Source organism: Dreissena polymorpha, chromosome 13 (genome assembly GCF_020536995.1).
Source record: "Dreissena polymorpha isolate Duluth1 chromosome 13, UMN_Dpol_1.0, whole genome shotgun sequence".
Classification (NCBI taxonomy): domain Eukaryota; kingdom Metazoa; phylum Mollusca; class Bivalvia; order Myida; family Dreissenidae; genus Dreissena; species Dreissena polymorpha.
Genome location: NC_068367.1, coordinates 60,419,126 through 60,438,945, shown reverse-complemented (window position 1 = coordinate 60,438,945; position 19,820 = coordinate 60,419,126). Strand labels below are relative to the sequence as shown.

At 34.5% G+C, this 19,820-nt stretch overlaps 1 protein-coding gene across 2 annotated transcripts in view; it reads right to left on the bottom strand.

Moving 5' to 3' along the window:
- Positions 1-19,820, bottom strand: part of LOC127855591 (sorting nexin-13-like) — a 117,091-nt gene that overhangs the window by 97,112 nt on the left and 159 nt on the right. For both annotated transcript variants that reach the window (XM_052391333.1, XM_052391332.1), the window contains exons 2-11: positions 16,710-16,819; positions 15,214-15,310; positions 14,563-14,652; positions 13,796-13,917; positions 11,490-11,605; positions 8,367-8,468; positions 4,810-4,898; positions 3,359-3,442; positions 805-946; positions 216-416 (exon numbers count right to left, since the gene is read on the bottom strand). In XM_052391333.1, the coding sequence (XP_052247293.1) occupies positions 216-416; positions 805-946; positions 3,359-3,442; positions 4,810-4,898; positions 8,367-8,468; positions 11,490-11,605; positions 13,796-13,917; positions 14,563-14,652; positions 15,214-15,310; positions 16,710-16,819 (1,153 nt within the window). The remainder of the gene's footprint in view (positions 1-215; positions 417-804; positions 947-3,358; positions 3,443-4,809; positions 4,899-8,366; positions 8,469-11,489; positions 11,606-13,795; positions 13,918-14,562; positions 14,653-15,213; positions 15,311-16,709; positions 16,820-19,820) is intronic.

Sequence of the window (19,820 nt, the reverse complement as noted above, 5' to 3'; positions counted from 1 at the left end):
CCAAATCTATATGCCCTACCCCACTAAAAAAGATGGCAAAAATTTGCTGAAGACAATAAGACAAAATCCATGACACTTAATAATGACAAGGACCATACTCTATCCATCCATCAATCAGAAAATTACAATTTTTATTAGAATTAAAAAGCATTAGTTTTGTTGACATCATTCAATAAAACTCTTCCAACAACTGCAAAGCAAGGACCCTTTTTTACCTATAAAGGCCTCCAGGGCTTTGTTATTGTTGATAATGTCATCTAAGCTGAGGACAAACTGTGTCGCCCCTGAACGCATGTGCTCTGGAACATCCGGGGCAAACTCTGTATCATCGATTCCCTGACGTAACCGTTTGATCTTTTCTTCGCACAGGTTCTTTACGAACAGCAGGCTGTTGAGGTTTTGCTTTATTTGCACATCTGAAAAGTAGAAATGCTTCCTGGATGATCGGGATCAACCCTACCACCAATGGCTTGCAAGACTCAATATCAATGGCCAGCATAAATCACTACTTTTCAGTCTGTTGTTATATCAAACATGATAATACAAATACCCATAAAGAGTGACTTTATAGTATTTAGTCATTTCCTAGTAGTAGCATACAGAATTAAGTTAAACATTAATTTATATTTAATAAACTATAGCTAATATAATAGTATATTTAAAATACACCATAAAACAGTTGCAACCTATTTATTTTCATATCTTACAGACTGCGCAGGCTAATCTGGGAGGACACTTATAGCACATGCATATAGCCCAGTTTTCCCAGTGCAAGGCTAAATGCGTGAATGTGTGACCACTAACCATCACTACCACCGGTATCCTTTGAGCGCCACTTGGCGATATCACAGTCAAGAATTTCTATCACAGAGTCCAGCTCCGGGATACTATCTGTCGTCTTTATCACAGACATAAACATCTCATTAGTAAACGACCCTTCTCGGCACTGTAAAGAAAACATTTTTATAGCAATTGTGAAACTAATAAGCTCTCTCAATGTTGCAGCATTCAAACAAAAAGCATATGAAGACCTTAATATGTGATAAGACTTAGTGTTTTAAACCACATGTTGGAAAATATCTTTTCTGTTTCAGTTGAAAAATCTAAATATTAGGTACACTCATACATGCCATAATTTTTGAGGTCCAAAGCGGGACATTCCATAAAAAATTGTCGGGACATTTGACCAAAAAGCAGGACACCTAAAACGATCTATCATTCCACCTTTACTATTGTCAGTAAATAGTACTAACAAAAACTCTTGATACTTTTATTCAAGACATAAAACATCTGATATGAAGCATGAAATCTAAAACATAACAATAACAGTTTTATTTAATAAGACAATAGCAAACAACGAAATAATATTCATCTTTTTAAGAGTATAAAATCTAGAACATTACGACAATAATACTCATTATATTAATTTCAATGGCAAACATTAACGCAGGGGAGGTTATCCAGTTGACTGAAAGTACGGGTTACAGTACACTATCTACCGAACCACTTTTACTGTTTGTTGCGATGTTTTTTTAAGCATGTATCCATGCGCAGTTTGTTACTTGTCAATTGTCGCGGCTTAATTGGAGTAGGGTCAAACTGTCATGCATAGCACCTCGTTGATTTTAGCTTAATTGAAGTAGGGTCAAACTGTCATGCATAGCACCTCGTTGTTTTTATTACAATTACACCCAATTACACTAGACAGGATGGGTATCACTTATTGGACTGTTTGTTGCGATTTTGGTATATTGCACATTCGGATTATCCCGCTATATTGGAACTAAACATTGAATGTAAAAGACTCATTAATGACGTAGAGTTAATTTTACGAAACAATTGTTTTGTAAACCGTTTCAAACAAATACAAAAATAAACACATTTTCAACATTTATTTCATTATAATCGATAGCAATAAGCGACCACTATTTTAAAGACCACCATGGTGTGAATGCCTGATGAAATCAATAATTAGCCGATAAATCGCTGATAAGGTGTCATAAACAACACTGGTACACACGATAAGTAGAATCGGATTGTTAATTGGGGGCAATAAAGGGATTAGCGGTGGTAAGTGTTAGCGAAACAGAGCTTGAATAGCGAATTTTATTGGGAACCTATAGACCTTACATCGTTTTTTACGAATGTCGGGACAAATCTTCTCACGGCGGGACGGCGGGACAAAGGGTCCAAAAGCGGGACTGTCCCGCCGAGATCGGGACGTATGGCATGTATGGGTACACTAAGGGCGATGTTATGACACATACACACAGCAAGTAGTGGTAATAGTAACCAAAATTTCTTCATACTAGGTCTCCATATTGTATCTCCAAACACAGGTCCCCTAATGCAGATCAATGTCAAGGTAAATATGAGGTATGTGTGATATGGGTCAATGTCAATGTTGAAATGAGGTATGGGTGATATGGGTCAATGTCAAGGTTGAAATGAGTTATGGGTGATATGGGTCAATGTCAATGTTGAAATGAGGTATGTGTGATATGGGTCAATGTCAAGGTAAAAATGAGGTATGGGTGATATGGGTCAATGTCAAGGTAAAAATGAGGTATGGGTGATATGGGTCAATGTCAAGGTAAAAATGAGGTATGGGTGATATAGGTCAATGTCAAGGTAAAAATGAGGTATGGGTGATATGGGTCAATGTCAAGGTAAAAATGAGGTATGTGTGATATGGGTCAATGTCAAGGTTGAAATAAGGTATGTGCGATGTGGGTCAATGTCAAGGTTGAAATAAGGTATAGGTGATATAGGTCAATGTCAAGGTTGAAATGAGGTATGGGTGATATGGGTCAATGTCAAGGTAAAAATGAGGTATGTGTGATATAGGTCAATGTCAAGGTAAAAATGAGGTATGGGTGATATAGGTCAATGTCAAGGTAAAAATGAGGTATGGGTGATATAGGTCAATGTCAAGGTAAAAATGAGGTATGGGTGATATAGGTCAATGTCAAGGTAAAAATGAGGTATGGGTGATATAGGTCAATGTCAAGGTTGAAATGAGGTATGGGTGATATAGGTCAATGTCAAGGTAAAAATTAACAAGTATCAAAGATTTGCAGGGACGTGTTAGTGATACAAAACGTTTTATTTGGTATTATAATTAACAGAGAGTTTGGATCTACTGAAAATGTCCATAGGTAGGTCAATGTCAAAATGAGTTCAGGTGATGTGCGTATGTTGAGAGTTTATAAAATACATCCATGTTATTACTAAAGTGGTGTAGCAAGCGGTACTGATGCTAAACAAAACTGGTGATTGTGGGTTAACAAAGAATTTGGTTTCCTTTGAAAATCACCTAAAAGGGGGAGAAATTAACTCCTGAGGCAGGAATACTCACCATGTATGCGATGTATGAGTTGATGTAGTCTGTGTCAGACAGAAGATCAATGGTGGGAATGAAGATACCGTTCACAACTACTTCCTGATAAGTTAAAACATAAAGATAATGTTCACAACTACTTCCTGTAACATTCAAACATGAAGATACCGTTCACAACTTCCTGCTGTAACAATAGAAAACGAAGAGGCATTCTATCAAAACAATTTCTGCTATTGAAGTGTTTGGTAACAAGGTAAATCTTACATTCCAAAAAACATGAAGTAAATTTGAAAGATTTTGTATATATAAGATTAGACCTAAGATAATAAAACAAAGCAGAAAGGAGTGATAATCACACACCTATTTTAGTAATATGGTTTCTGCAAGATTCATATTTACCATGTCTCACTTGTTATAAATGACTGACCTTATTTCATTAAGACCTTGTCCCCTTTTTAAGGAAATAGACTTCCTTTTTTAACAAATAATTCACCTCATACATGTACAAAAACACTATTTGTTATACGTTTTAATAAGAGTGGCCAGGTGGACCATGGGAGCTCATCTGATTTCTTATATGCATATAATATATGTTATTAAATAATAAGTTTTTTTACTGATGTATAAACTCCATTCTATGGATATGATTGATGCAAATGCTTTTAACAAGAGTTATGATGTTAGATAAATGTTGAGTGTGAACAATTTATTTTTTAAATTGGACCTAGTGACAAAATTGTTGACCCAACATGACCCTGTTTCTAACTCAGCTGATATATAATTGAGGCTGAGCAACAAATGTGATAACTGGATTGTTCAAAAGCTATATCTAAATCCTAGATACCTTCGTTTTGACCCTGCATGACAAGTTTTTATTAACTGAACTGGAATATCATTGGAAAAGTGTTCTGGACAAAACTCATTAAGATTTGCCAAAAATGTTGCTTATATAGCTTTTTCTTAGTTATACCAAGTGACTTAGTTTTTGACCCCACATGAACCATTTCCTAATTTGGCACATTTATCATCAGGTTAAAGTTTCTGGAAGATGCATGAAGATTGTTCAATACATGTGGCCTGCAGAGAGTTAACAAAGTAAACATTGATTAGGCAAGTGTCAGAGCTATGTGTGCTACAAAATGTGGTCTTAAACAATAACAAAAGACCATGGACCCTAAGGCGCTCACATGAGACCCCAAAAAGTAGACTATTCTGAGAAATAAAAGTGACTTCTAGAGTATCAACATATTTTTTTATTTGACCTAGTTTTTAAGCTTACATGGACCATAAATGTGACTTAAAAATTTTACTACAGCTATATAAGGGAAAATGCCCCGCGATTTGGTGGCCATGTTTTTCATTCAACAGGAACCATTTTCAGACAAAGGCGATCACAAAAGCTCACCTTGAGCACAACATGCTCAACTGAGCTAAAAACAGATATATAAAGAAAACCAATTTATACTTACACGTATAATATAGCGAAATGGCTTATTATTGTAGTCCTCTATTGGTAGAAAAAGGAATAACAACACATCTGTGAGATCTTGAAGATATTCTGAAATTAAATAATGCAATAATATTCAATTATACTACAAAACTTGGATGTTCTACTTGACTTTAATGAACTTTTACAACTGATTTTTGTTATATCAATAAGCAATAAAATACGCAATACATATATTTTAGGTTTGACAAACCTGATTGACATCTTTATTTACAGGCTTATATAATTTCAATAACACCAGAAATCACAAGAGGCCCCTGATATATTTGATAAAGACTCTATTACCTTCCTGACCCTGCTGCTGCATTCAGCAGGCTTTCCCCTGGTCCTTAAAGCACTGGAGCACCCCTGTGCCTGAACTTCCAAATCAGGGATACCCCTGTGCCTGAATTTCCAAATCAGGGATACTCCTGTGCCACAATTTCCAATTAAGTGTAACCCTGTGTCTGAATTTCCAAAAAAAGTATACCCCTGTGCCTGAATTTCAAAATTAGGGACACCTTGTGTCTGAATTTCAAAATCAGAGATACCCCTGTGCCTGAATTTCCAAAAAAGTGTACCCCTGTGCCTGAATTTTTAATGCAGAAACAAACCTGTAACTAAATTTCCCATTTTTATCTATTTGTGCTTGTTTTAGCTCTGTAGTAATGTAAAACAAGATGTGTTTGTGAAACAAAATGTCCCCCTACATGACGTTTGACCTTGAAGGATGACCTTGACCTTGACCCTTCACCACTCAAAATGTGCAGCTCCATGAGATACACATGCATTTCAAATATAAAATTGCTAGCTTCAATATTACAGAAGTGACATTACATGAGCAATTTTGATCCATATATTTTACCTTGAAGGATGACCTTGACCTTGACCTTTCACCACTCAAAATGTGCAGCTCAACATGCACATGCATGCCAAATATCAAGTTGCTATCTTCAATATTGCAAAAGTATTCATAAAATAAGCGATTTAGGCCACATATATTTGACCTCTGACCTTGAAGGATGACCTTGACCTTTCACCACTCAAAATGTGCAGCTCGACATGCACATACATGCCAAATATCAAGTTGCTATCTTCAATATTGCAAAAGTATTCATAAAATAAGCGATTTGGGCCACATATATTTGACCTCTGACCTTGAAGGATGACCTTGACCTTGGCCTTTCACCACTCAAAATGTGCAGCTCCATGAGATACACATGCATGCCAAATATCAAGTTGCTATCTTCAATATTGCAAAAGTATTCATAAAATAAGCGATTTGGGCCACATATATTTGACCTCTGACCTTGAAGGATGACCTTGACCTTTCACCACTCAAAATGTGCAGCTCCATGCGATACACATGCATGCCAAATATCAAGTTGCTATATTCAATATAGCAAAAGTTATTGCAAAATGTTAAAGTTGGCGCAAACAGACCAACCAACCAACAGACCAACCAACCAACAGACAGGGCAAAAACAATATGTCCCCCACTATAAATAAAAAAATAATTACATAAACATCAAATAAAGTAAAAAAGCGAACCCATTGCCCCCGCTGTGAGTTTATGTTCCTGTGCCTAAAAAAATCCAGGGAAGAAGCCTTTCATAGTTTACACACTACAGTCCCTCTACTATACCAATAATTAGCAGAGAATTAAAGTGATATTATGGGCATCTTACAGTTTATAGGTGTCTATCGCAACCGTTGTTTATTTTTGGTGTTTTCACTTCATACACTTATATTTGTTAATGCAGCATCAACATACTAAAACAATATTCCGGAAAGAGAAAAAAAATGCATTTGAATATCAAGCGTACTTTCGTTTTGACAACTGACGACAGAAATGATTCGATTTACGACGTGAATCTAAATTTAGTTTTAGTGCAGATTTTGTTTTACGGATCATTTCGGCCTAGAGGACTGGGTGAGTCACGTAAAATATCGAATATAATACATATTTCTTATTAACAACTGGTAGCAAGATGAGTTGCAGATAATTGGTCAGTAACCACATTTTAACGAACTCTTTTGACCTGTTAATTCTTTTCAGCTCAATTCAACAGTGAAAAATGCCCATAATATCACTTTAAGGGAGTCAAAAGCTGCACCAACTGATGTTTGACATTATCAGTAAATATCATGTTTTCATGTCAGTAAATAGAATTTCTCAATAATTGATGATTGAATCTGTTCCCGTTTAATATTAATACAATATTTCAATTAAGACATACAAAAACATCCAACATCATTTACCGTCACTGAATTTACATGCAACAAGTACACTGACAATAATGCATCAATGCCCGCACATTTAAAACATCAACTTCCATCTTTATTTTTAGGCAACAAAAACATAACAGCGTGTTTTTTCCTCACTTGGGGAAAGTATCTGTACTGTGCCTATTGAGGAAAAAAATGTGCGAGGAACCCTGAAATTGGGAAAATTGGCGTCATGAAATCTTCAGATTTGGAAGAATGGTTCTTTTCAAATGCTAGAAACTTTATTGGATACACCCATTTGAATATTCTTTTACATGCCTTTGTGCTGAAATCTTCAGTTTCAGTGCTAATTTTTTACGTTTACTTGAAGTTAATGCAGTCTTCGAAATTAGCACACGCCCGATCGCCCGTGGCGAGTAAAATTACTGCCGGGCACATACAAAAATTCACGTTTGTGGCCCGCCGGGCATGTAAATTATTAAAGCCAATTGACAGTTTATAAAAAAAATCGTAAGCGGTTCTTGATATTTGCAGATCTATTTTTCAATTTTGCGAACAAACACCTTGCCGTAAGTTGTAAAACAATGAAATTCGATTGGTTTAACGACACGCACCTGCTTGCAAACGTCATCGTTATTGTTTTTGACCGATGCAGTTCGGTCACATTCGGTTCTTATCGACGGTTTCTCTAGACATTTATCGAGAAGATGCTTTTTGAATTGATCATTTCAATCAAGTAATACGCTTCCGTTTTTGTCAATGTCGACATAGAGGCAGTATCTTAGGTATGTTGATGGGGCTAAGCCCGATAAAGCACTTCCAAAATAGAAAATTGACAATGATTTAGAGAAAAAGCAAGCTAAGAAATGGTAAGAGGACACCAGAGAACGCTCTTTTCAAGAGCACTGGTGTAACGATCGACCGTCTTAATTCTAGTGATTGATTGATTAGATGTAATTGTATTCACTACTATTGAAACAAATGTTCTGCTTTACTATGTGTAGCATGTAAGTGTTAAAATGTTGTGATTTGTTATAATTTTGGTTAAAAAAGTTTGGGCATGTAAAAACTATGTTGGGCATGTAAAAATTCTTAAGTAACTGGCCCGACTGGCATGTAACTTTTCAAAGCTAATTTCGAAGACTGAGTTAATGCATGCTTGGAACGAAATTGTCGCAACTTTCCTTCCTTTGGAAAATTTTCTGTCGGCAATTGGACATTTTGTAATTTGTTCTTGATTGGAAAAGTGCCTTTCACGGATAATTTATGAATAAGAAAAATATTGCTGCAATAAAACAGTGCAACACTTACGTCTTTCATCTTGCGGAGAGAGGGACACTAAATCTCTACAGATGTCACCTTCCATTTCGATTTCCAGGTCAAAAAAGTTCTGCTCCAATAACGGAGCTCTTTCTGAAAGAAACATTTCAGATTTACAGGTTCAAAAAGTTCTCTACAAGTAGTGCTATTTCTTGGCAACAAGAAGAAAAAGATCTGTAGCTAAAAAAATCTGCCCCATCAAGGCTGTCCTTACTGCACAATTAAACAACAACGATTTTCATGCACAAAACAAGCAACATAAAAATTAGCTCAGGTCCCATATGCACTCAACAATTATTCAACTTAAGTCTAAGAATACAAAACATCTTTAAATTAATATACATGTTTTCAAGAATTTGTGAAATTTTATGTCACACTTGGCAAGATCCATCTCTGTCTACATCACTCTTCATTTAGAACATTTTATAAATTATATTATCACCAGTGGTAGCTTGTTTATATTCAAACGCTGAACGTATTTTCTTGGTTATAAGTATATTTAAGAAATAATATTTTTCTATCATGGTTTCTTGTCGAATAACCCACAGTAAGGAGTATAGATGCGTAGGAATTAAATTACGAGTGCGAAGCAATAGTGATTGATAACACGCATCTATACTCCTTACTGTGGGTTATTCGACAACAAACCATCATAGAAAAATATTTTTTCGATTCTAACATGATTCTGATTAATTTGGTTCAAGCTATTGGACGTGAACTATATTTTTCAATACTCCGCCCTTCTTAGTACAAAGTTCACTATTTAGTGACGTCATTGAATTGTACAAACATATGACGTCGTTTTGATTCATAAATATTGTGCAAATGACGTCACTTTCTTTGAGGACAACAATCGTAGAAACTAAATGACGTCACGTTTATTGATGCTACTGAAAAGCTGACATGCTATAAATGTTTTCTTAACTATGTTTCCTAACAATTAACATTCTTTGTAGGCGTAGTTATGCCACTTATCACCAAATATACAATTTGTTGTTTCATTACATTTATATACATGCTACATTTATTACATTTCTTTAAGAGTGGGTTTTAGCCAAGGATTTTTACTGCAATATTTTCTTTATTTGTTCGGAACTATTTTCGAAACATTAAACTCCGCCCATATATTATTACAGAATAACCCACACTTGATTTTTTTCTTTGTCTATAGAAAACAAGTCGCGCGTCGTGTTAGAATCTTTATTCATCAAAGAATGATTTGGTGTATAGGGGCTCAGGCGCATTAATAGACCTGATGCACTAGACGATCACTATCCTATTAACAGCTTTAGCAGGCTTTTTTATTTAAAGCCAAGATGTTGAATGTATTTCTGTGTATTTGTATATTCTTGCTAATTGAAGAAAGGTTTACTTTAAGAGGCTTGCTTGACGCACTTTGAAATATTTTTATATTTAAATTTAAATAAACTTGTCTGAGACATTAATAAAAGAATAAAAAAGAGGAGATGAGTAAATTAAACAAAGAAATTAGTTGAGTGAATTAAACAAAGATACTTTCTTGTTGGACAAAGCAATAGCTCCTCCTGAAGATTTCCTTTTTATAAAAAAAATTGTGTTACCATAAGTCGACAATTTGACATGTAATACACAGTCAAAAGATAATATCAACGGTGGTCATGACACATAAACAACCAAAATATTATTTTAGCAAACTTGAATGAAATAGTTCTTTGAATTGAACATGTATTAATTATGACATAATTGTTTTTCATCATCAATAAAATTACCATCTTTGAACAGGGGTTAATAATCACATAAATATTATTCTTAGGGATGGCAACGAATATCCGAATATCCGAATATTCGGTCACGGACCGAATATTCGGATACTGTCTTTCGAATCGAATATTCGGAAGAAAAAAAAATAAAAAAAAATCGAGTAATTTCAAAGACTTTGTTTTCGTGAAATTTGCTTCAAACATTGTAAAAAAAGTTGTTCCGCGTGTCATAATGTTTATTCCGATAGGCGCGATAATGCGTCGCTATGGTGATGACAGTATACCGGTCATAAATCCCGCTAATTGCCTAACAAAGACAGTCACTTTGTGTCAAAATTATGATAGGTGCAAATCGCGTCGGCAATCAAAACACCGACCTGTACTTGATCCAATGACTCGAATTACGTTTAAAATTATCAAAGATTAAACGAGTAAAGGAAAAGCCAACTTGGTGTAAAAACAAGTATGGCAATTAAAACACCGACCTGTCTTGGTCTAATAACTCGAATTACATTTAAAATGATCACAGATTAAATGAGTAAAAGAAGAGCCGACTTGGTGTGAAAAACAAAAAAGATCGTATGGTTATAATCACGCTGTCGAATAAAAAAGCTTTTAGAAAATATTTACTCAACCTCGAATAAGTATTTGCGTATCGTATGGTCCAAACTTTAATTAATTACTCAATATTCAATCAGGTATTATACTTAAATAAACGTTTTTGGTATTTCGCCCTCTTTTAATTGAAAATATATTAATTGATACACGCATAAAGTAAATCTCTGTCCACGCAAAATGCCACCTACGCCTCCCGCTGCTTTGAAGTATTTCACGAGATCATCCGATAAGAAGTCGCCGATACGAGTGACTTTTAAACGTGGAAACTTTAAAAGACTGACTTTTTAGTCTGTTAAACAGGTTCAATTTGTGTTGTGGCTATGTAAATTATTCGTTCGAGTTCAGCTTAAATTATATTTAGATCTAACTGTTTTGTCATGTAATTATTTTGTCGTCATGTAAATATTATGTTTCTCGTTCTATTGTTTATGTACAATATTAAAAGTTTAACCAAAGTTTTTTTCATTCAATTTTAACAATAAAAAGTAATCAACAAAATCAGCTCCGAATTAGCGACGGCAACGCTGTGTCAATATTTAGTCACTTCCGGTGAACTTCCAGTAAAAACGAAAGTAAAATTCATGGAGTAATGGTACGGTAAACAAATTTGATTTTTTTTCCAACAGATGTTGACCGAATATTCGAATACCAAAATCGGTATTCGTTGCCATCCCTAATTATTCTTAATCAATAAAAGTACCATATTTGAACAAGGGTTAATTATGACATACAAATTCATCTTAATCAATAACATTACCATCTTTATTAGCAACTTTTGATTTTTCCAGTGCGCGGGTGTACAGTCGTATATGGGAGGCGAAGTCATCCACCATTCTTTGTGTAAAATATGGCATCCAGTCCACATCTTTGGACCTGAGAATTAAAAAAATGGTTGATAAAACAGTGCATTAACAAGAATTTGGTATCATTTATTTTGTGTTTTTTTTGTCAAATTTGGTACCAAAATTGGCCTCAAAAATTGGCCCCTGTCCAAGTGTAAAATAATTATTATTATCCCCAAATTACCTACAATTCCCAATTGAAGGTTTCCTCCTCAAACTTGTTGTACATCAAAACATTTCTCCCTATCCGGCTATGTGAGTTGCATCTTAGCAGATATATTGCAACACCCTCGTTGTTTACAATAAGCGCTAATCATTCCACGTGTGTTCCTGATTTTATAATATTTGTAAGCGTAAAACCATCGAAATTTCTCAATTTTATTCAAAACAAAGCATTTTTCTCAACCCCAAGAGCACTGGCCCCATTCTAAATCCCAAAATGGTGTAAAAAAAACACTGGTATATACAGTGTTGCAAAAATTTACACCAACAGAACCACCACTTTACAAAAAAATAATATATTCATCACAGGTCTCATTACGAAATACATTAACTCGAGTTGTCAGCAAAGTATTGAATAATTAAAAGTATCAGACCAAAAAAATCTAAATTTTATAAAATTACCTTTACAAAGTCAATAAGGAAAATAGGCCATACTAGTATGCTATGAATTAAAAGTGGCAACTAAAATCACCAATCAAAAGCCACTAGTAAAACGTTTTAAATATTAAAATATGTGATAAGTTAAAACATTATATAGAAAACACATTTTAAGATGACATGTATTCTTGAAATATTCTCTTTTTTTTGTAAGATTCCAGTAAGTTTACTATGGCTTGTATTGTCGTTGTTGACTCAGGTACTACTTAAATTGCTTGTAGGACTCTTAGTTATACCACAAAGTACCCAGGGTACAGAAAATAAACTAAAAGAACCCCTGGAGTATGTCCACTTCCTTAAAGCGTATTTCCATACCCAGGGTAAATTGTAGTATACCAGGGATCATCCTAGAGGGCGACGTAGGCGACATGGTTGCCCTATGATGCTTGATATCGCTTTCTGATTACATCAAAGCGAAAACCAAAATCGCCGACATTGGGGATAAGATTTAGCATTAAAAAAATATAGTATTTGCATTGTTATTGTTATGCGTTTATCATATCGCTATGAGACATTGTCCGGTCTTTTATTTATTGATTTCTGATTGGTAAGCGGCTGGCACTGACATGAGCAGAAACTGATGAAACCTCTTCGCTACTGTCCGAAAACCGTACTATCTATGAATGTTGCTAATGTCCGCCATCTTGCAATTGTAAACTATCAATTAGCAAAGTAAAGCACTGCAATATTATATTTTAAAGCAATATGTCAACCAAATAATATATTGATTGCATATTTGCTAGGTTACATGTTACTGGTTTTCATTTTCTGCAGTCAAACAATATGCATATTTTACTTCATGTGCAAAAGACGTATATCGACATGTTTTCGGACAGTCGTTTTGGGATACGTATTGTTTGTCGATTTTAATTATTTTTGACGTTCTTTATAACATTTTTATAGAATGTCGAATAAACATGCAGTGTTACAGATGGTCTGGTTGACAATATTTCACAATGTACTAACCAGACATTGCACCTAGAAAGACTAAAAAAAGAACAATATGCTAGTGCTCTGCCATATATTCCCTTTATCCTACATCATCAGGCTCTTGGCTTAAGTAGTAATTACATATGAATGAAATGTGTATTTTGGCCAAATAAAACACATGTTTTACAGTTCTTAGGAGAGCAATATCTCTATAACATCATGGCAGTTTAAAATAAAATGTTTAGTTAGTGTTTCAGCATATTTTATTTTAGATATATGTATGTTTATTAATTGTTAAACATTAATATTAAAGTACCTTTACGCGTTTGATCAAAGGTCGGCTCACTTTTTCCTAATAAAATTGGAAGGAGAAGTCACTTCTCCCTAAAATTTTGGGCTAGGATGATCCTCCCTGGTATACTTAAGAGTACTTCAGCAGCTTTTAAATAGTACCTGAACCGACAATGACCAACTGAGCATAACTACTGGTAAGCACAAACAAATTCACCCTCTTCACTTTAAACATGAAACCTCATCTCTGTGAAAATGTAATTAACACTTTTTTAACACACTACAAAGCGCAAACTAATTCACCCTCCACGCTATTATATGTATTAAGAAAGGCGCTAACCTCTGTGAAAATGTAATGAACACTTTTTGAACACACTGTTGTATCTGCATCAAGAAGTAGTCGTCATCGCTGACTTCCCTGTACCAGTTCTTGATGTAATCCCTGGCTGTATACTCTAGCACCTGTAGGGAGATATAAAAACAATGACCAGGGCCTAGTATCATGAGCATACGTACGTAAATATTATGACTCAACTTTGTTTTTTTTTTAATTATATTAGTTTGACCATCATGCTCAATTTGGTGTTCAAAAAAGCTCCTTTTTCTGAAATTTGATTTCGAATCGATCATGATTTTTCTAAGAAATGTGTGTATATTCTTATAGCTGGTATTTGAGATTTTGTGTGAGCTTACTGACATTCTCAATACTCAGCTGAGTGGATAGTCAAATCTAATCTTCTGTGTTTAGCAAGTTTTTTTTAATTATATTTTTGATATTTGACCCAGAGCCTGTATTAACCAAGCCATTCTTGGACTTGGGAATAAAGAAAAGACTTAAGATCCAAGAAAAACACTTCTAATTTGGAATATTAGAACTCACAAAATGTTCTGCTTTTATGGTATTGTTCTTTTTATGAAGTCTCTTCTTAGCAAGTTAAGGGGAAAAGTATCTTTCCTGATTAGCCTGTGCTGACTGCAAAGGCTAATCTGGGAAAACACTTTACGCACATTCATTAAACCCTGTTTTCCCAGTGTGAAGCCCAAATGTTTTTAACGTCCCATATTTCTTATAATGCAGAACTAAGGAATCAGCTGCTTTGTACTCACCGACTGAAGAACTTCATCTATTACACTTGAACCTGTTATTCTTTTATCAAATCTTTTGATTTTCACTGAGCCACCCATGAGTTTTTGGACCTGAAACAAACAATCCAGTACATAGATTTGATTTATCAGTAGATGACATTTGAAGCAATCTGAATAAGAAACACACTTCAACATCAATCACTCAATGTAGCATTAACATATATAAGAATGGGTTAAGATCTTTGTAACCTGTTATGGAAAGAAGAATATATGGTCTATTCATTTGTCAGCATGAGGATGATATTTCAAGTACATGTAATCTGAATCAGAAAAATATTTCAACATTGTCTTAATTAACATAAAATACACATGAATATATAAGAATTGGGTAAGATCTAATAAACATGTCATTTTCAGAAGAACAGATGTTTAATCACTTAAAAAGTTTCCTGCATCAAGATGCTGTGAGATCTACAAATCACTCAGGGCTCCAAAACTTTTCTTTAGCAAAATTAACCAAAGGACAAAGAAATCTGACTCACTTTGGCTGAATCATGGGATTTTATGACGAAAAAGTTAAAGCCAAATGCAATGTTCTCTAGCAAAATTTTCTAATTTGCAGCCATTGGCTAATTTGACAAATGGCAGAGTAAGCCTTGTTACTGTACTTACTGCCTTGATTCCTGGTGAGGACAGCGGCATGTCAATCTCTGTCTCCAACTGACTAGAAGACTCCACACTGCCATAATACACCGCCACGCCCACAATCCTGAAAGGTAGTATTAAGCTAAAGGAACTGTGCCTCACCATGGTCTCTTGACTGAAAAGTAGTGAGTAAAGGCGTTTTTTCTTGATTTGAGGAAAGAGCCTGCCTTCCATTTTGGGGAAAACAATATTGACAAAACTTAGAAATGGGAAAAAATCTCCAAAGTAAGCTTGAACTTTGGGGAAAATTGTATCATTTTAAAGAAATTATGTTTGTGGAAGAGGCTTTTCTCTTTGAGGAAGGAGCCTATAAAAGGCCTTTGCTAAAGAAGGAAAAAAACGGTGTAAGTGGCATCTGATCAATTGGCATTTCATTTTATTATACCTCTTTTCTGTCTATAGACCAAAAGTATATTGAAACTATGCTACTGCATTCACTTAATATAACAAAAGACAACCCTGAAGATGCACATCCAGTTTAACTGTTCTAATAGGTGGCCACTGCTTAAATTTATTTTTGAATAAACCACCAATTTATGGCATAATTTGGTTAGACACTATTTATAAACTCTACGGCAGTAATGTATTGTAGTAAAATAGTAACTTGTTTGCAAGAAGCAATAATTAATAAAGTTGATGTAAAATTGTGACAAAATCATTTGCTTTGTTGCATCAGGTTGAGTAAGCGTGTTACTGAACTGTCAGTAAACTGTTAACTTTCTTTTGTATAAACATCCGTTCAAATGTGCCAATGGTTTGTTCTGTATAAAAAAAGAAAACATGGTAATGAGGGTGACAGCAAATAATACCTTGAGTACACCCAGTTAATATTACTTTACTCCAGTGGATATTCTTGGCTGTCACCATCACTAACATTCAGAGCTCCAGATAAGAGGCGTATCTGCGTATTTATGCATTGATAAAATAAAAAAAATGCATTAAAAATCAGCCCAGTACATAACAAAACGCTTTACAATTCTTGGTACGTATTTTAAATCGATTAAAGTGCGTAACCGGTTTTACCAATAATCCAGTTAAGTTTTTAGTGTAAGTCAAACTTTGAATCAAAAGTAAGTCAATCAAAATAAGCTTGTAATAAAAATAGAGGCCAATCATGTTTGTGGATCAAAAAGGGACATTTAAAGCAACTTGTGGGAATATTTTTAAAGAACGTCTGTTCATATCGTCATTTTAAATATATTCTGTTTGCATTTAATAATATAAATAACAAATAATGAAAATATTTCTAGATTGAACACGCCATTTACTTTTTCCGTTTTCTATGGAAATGGAAAATACCCCTAAATATTCCTAACCCTTTATGGCTGAAACAAAGGAGTAAAATACGCATTAACAATAATATCAGGGGGTGAAATACCCTTGACTAAATCCTTATCTGGAGCTCTGCTAACATTTGTAATTTACATAATTTTACCTTGTTATAGCACAGTATAACAACCTACCCTCCAATACCCAGAACGATGTACAATACAAGAGACACTCCATACGCTCCGAAGGTAGCCAAGAAGAGCAAACAAGCAAGAACTATCCAGCGAGTGTGACCTGGCCACATCTGAAAACATAAACATTCACAGAACTTAACACTTTCCCACCCAGATTCGCATTTTGACGTGTGTGTGTAGTCCCTAGAAAATCAAGCTAAATGAAAGACCTTTCTTACTAGATTCAAGTTTTAAAGGCTTCATTTCCAATCCAAAGATACTGATCAGCAACAGACAGCATAAACCTGAACAGACTTTGAGTTACTGTTCAGGCTGTTCTGGTTTTATGCTTTTTGCATATAGCCATTTTTAATTTGCTTCTATATGATGATCAAGCTGTAACTTGTAAGCAACCCAGGGGACAAAAATATTTCTAAACTTCACTCGTCCTGCAGGACAAGTGCATTACAATTTTAACTCGTCCTGCAAACACATGCACTCGTTCATCAAATAATGAAATATGTGTGAAATAAAGATCACAAAGAGATGATATGACTAATTAAGTTTACATTTTGGACAGTATGCGAACGTTTGGTCTTATCGTACACCAATAAATAATTCTTTAAAAATCGGATGGTTCACTGTCAACATGGACGCGCAAAGTTTACACCAAAAAGCCAATATTTGCTCGAGACCAAGTCTCGCATAACAACGCGCACCTGCTGTATGAAATGTACAATTACAATTTCCGGTTCATTCGCGTTCTACTTTCGGAATAGATATGCTTTAAGAACATGACTTTATTTAATGAAAAAGAGTTTTACTGGTCAGAAAATATATATTTTAACATCAGCTTTTTTTCACTCATCCTGTAGGACGAGAGCTTTAGGGAAATTCACTCGTCCTCTTAAGATTTCACTCGTCAATACGAGCGGACGAGTGGAATTTTTGTCCCCTACAACCAGTAGCAAAAGGGCATGTTTTATGAGAATGTCTTTGATATGATTGACCAGTTGAGACCCATTTCTAAGGCAAGTAAGGAGATGTAACATTAATGTCACATGACCACTGAAAAAATAAATAAAATCAATACTATTCTAGCTCATCAACGCAAACACTGAAGATGAATATGAAATATATTATATATATATGGTAACAAAAGGTTCATTGGCCCTAAGGCGCTCAGCTGAGACCCAAAGGAACTAGACTATTCTGATTAAGTGCAAGCTGATTAATTAAAATTGGACCAAAAATGAGACTTCTAAGAGTATTTACATGTTTTTTCATTTGACCTAGTGACCATTTTTTTGAACTTACATGACCCAAATTTAATCTCAGCCGAGATATCATTGAGAAAAATGTTTTCCTAGTTTCATGAAGATTGGCCAATAAATGTGTTTAATATAGCGCAAACAAGTTTTCCCTATAGTCATATAAGGAAAACTACCTCCGCCCCTGTGGTCATGTTTTTCAACAAAACGAAAGAATTTTCAAACTTGAACTAGAAGTCATTATAATAAGTGTTATGACTATGTTTCATTTAGATTGCACAAAAAATTGTGACTTCTAGAGTTCTTAAAAGGTTTCACTATAGCCATTTATAAGGAAAAATGCTCTACACATTTTTCGATGAACAATTAACATTTTCAAACTCAGCCAAGCTATCATTACAACAAATGTTCTGACCAAGTGTTGAAGATGCATGATGAACAAAGGACACAAGGCAATCATTGTCACAAAAGATCTTAAAATCTTTTTAAAATGAGACTTGAGGCAGTGAATGCCCAGAAATTCTACAAGCCAATATTGTTTGTGCATGCGTCAATATAGCTACACATAACTTGTTTATGCCTTGTTGATTGCCATTTTTCCACAGTTTGGTATGTATGTCTTGCAAAAATATCAGCAAAATATACATGGAACAATTTGAACTTTAGCAATCAGAAGGCAGCAGCCCCCAAAATGAGAAATCAGCATATAAACACTAAAACTTGCTTACAGCTTCATGACTTTTGTTTTTACTTCTTTTGTTTTTGACATGAAAATTTTCATCTGTTAAATAAGAAGAATGTTGACTTTCTTATTTTTTCTTAATGTTATCATCTTTAAACTCCTTTGAAACATTTGAGAAGTTTGTCACATCTCTCCAGTATAACTTATTAATTTGATCGAAAAATAGTAAACAATATTGTTGATAGGGTACATGATCTCCCAAGCAATGATTTCCAAATGTACACAAACTGTTAATTAAACTTGTTATAAAAGTCACAAATATTGGGTTAATTAAGTGTTTTATTTTTTTTACTATTCCTTGCTGTACATGTCTCTCTTTAAATATGACACCTGTCAATAATACCCGCAAGGGGAGTTAGACAGTATCATAGATAGATAGATAGATATGTGCACTTGATCCTTCATTAGGTAGAAAACATGAATTATTTCCACAATTTCCATAAAATTGAAGTGATCCTTCCTGTTTGATCTTGTTGAGGGCCATTATATTGTATTTACACAATAAATAAAAAATGCTCTGGTTTATGTAACTCAAACATTATAAACTCTATGTTTCCCTTCCTCAAAATTTTCTCTAGCCAAATTGGCCTCACATTAGCAAAATAAGTTAATTTGGGAACTTTATTGGTATTCATTAATACAAACTAAGAAGCCAAAATAGAATTTTAGGTTAGATGGCACTTTACCGGTACGCAGTTGTTTACCACTATCAACAAAGCAGGGGTTTGGGGGCGGTAGCCCCCCCGATACAAAGGAAATATATAGGATAAAAAAGATTATTAGTTGTTGCGTTCTAGATGTTAGGTGTTGCGGGTTAGGGTTTGGGTACGCTTTTGGTTTTCCGTTCTTTTTTACATACCGGTAAAGTGCAATTGCCCCGAATTTTCTTAAATGAATTAATACATTTGCAGCGATTGGTTAAAAGAACTTATGGTATATTAAGTCCTACAACTGTTTTGATTAAGTGAATCAGTCTTTTATTCGCCTGAATGCCCATTTGCGAATAAAAACCCCTTCTTAAAAACAGTTGATTATCCCTATTCATAATTCAATTCGATATTGACATTTGTCACTTCATCACCGATTCATTATCGATATTTAATTCGTATTGATGACAAT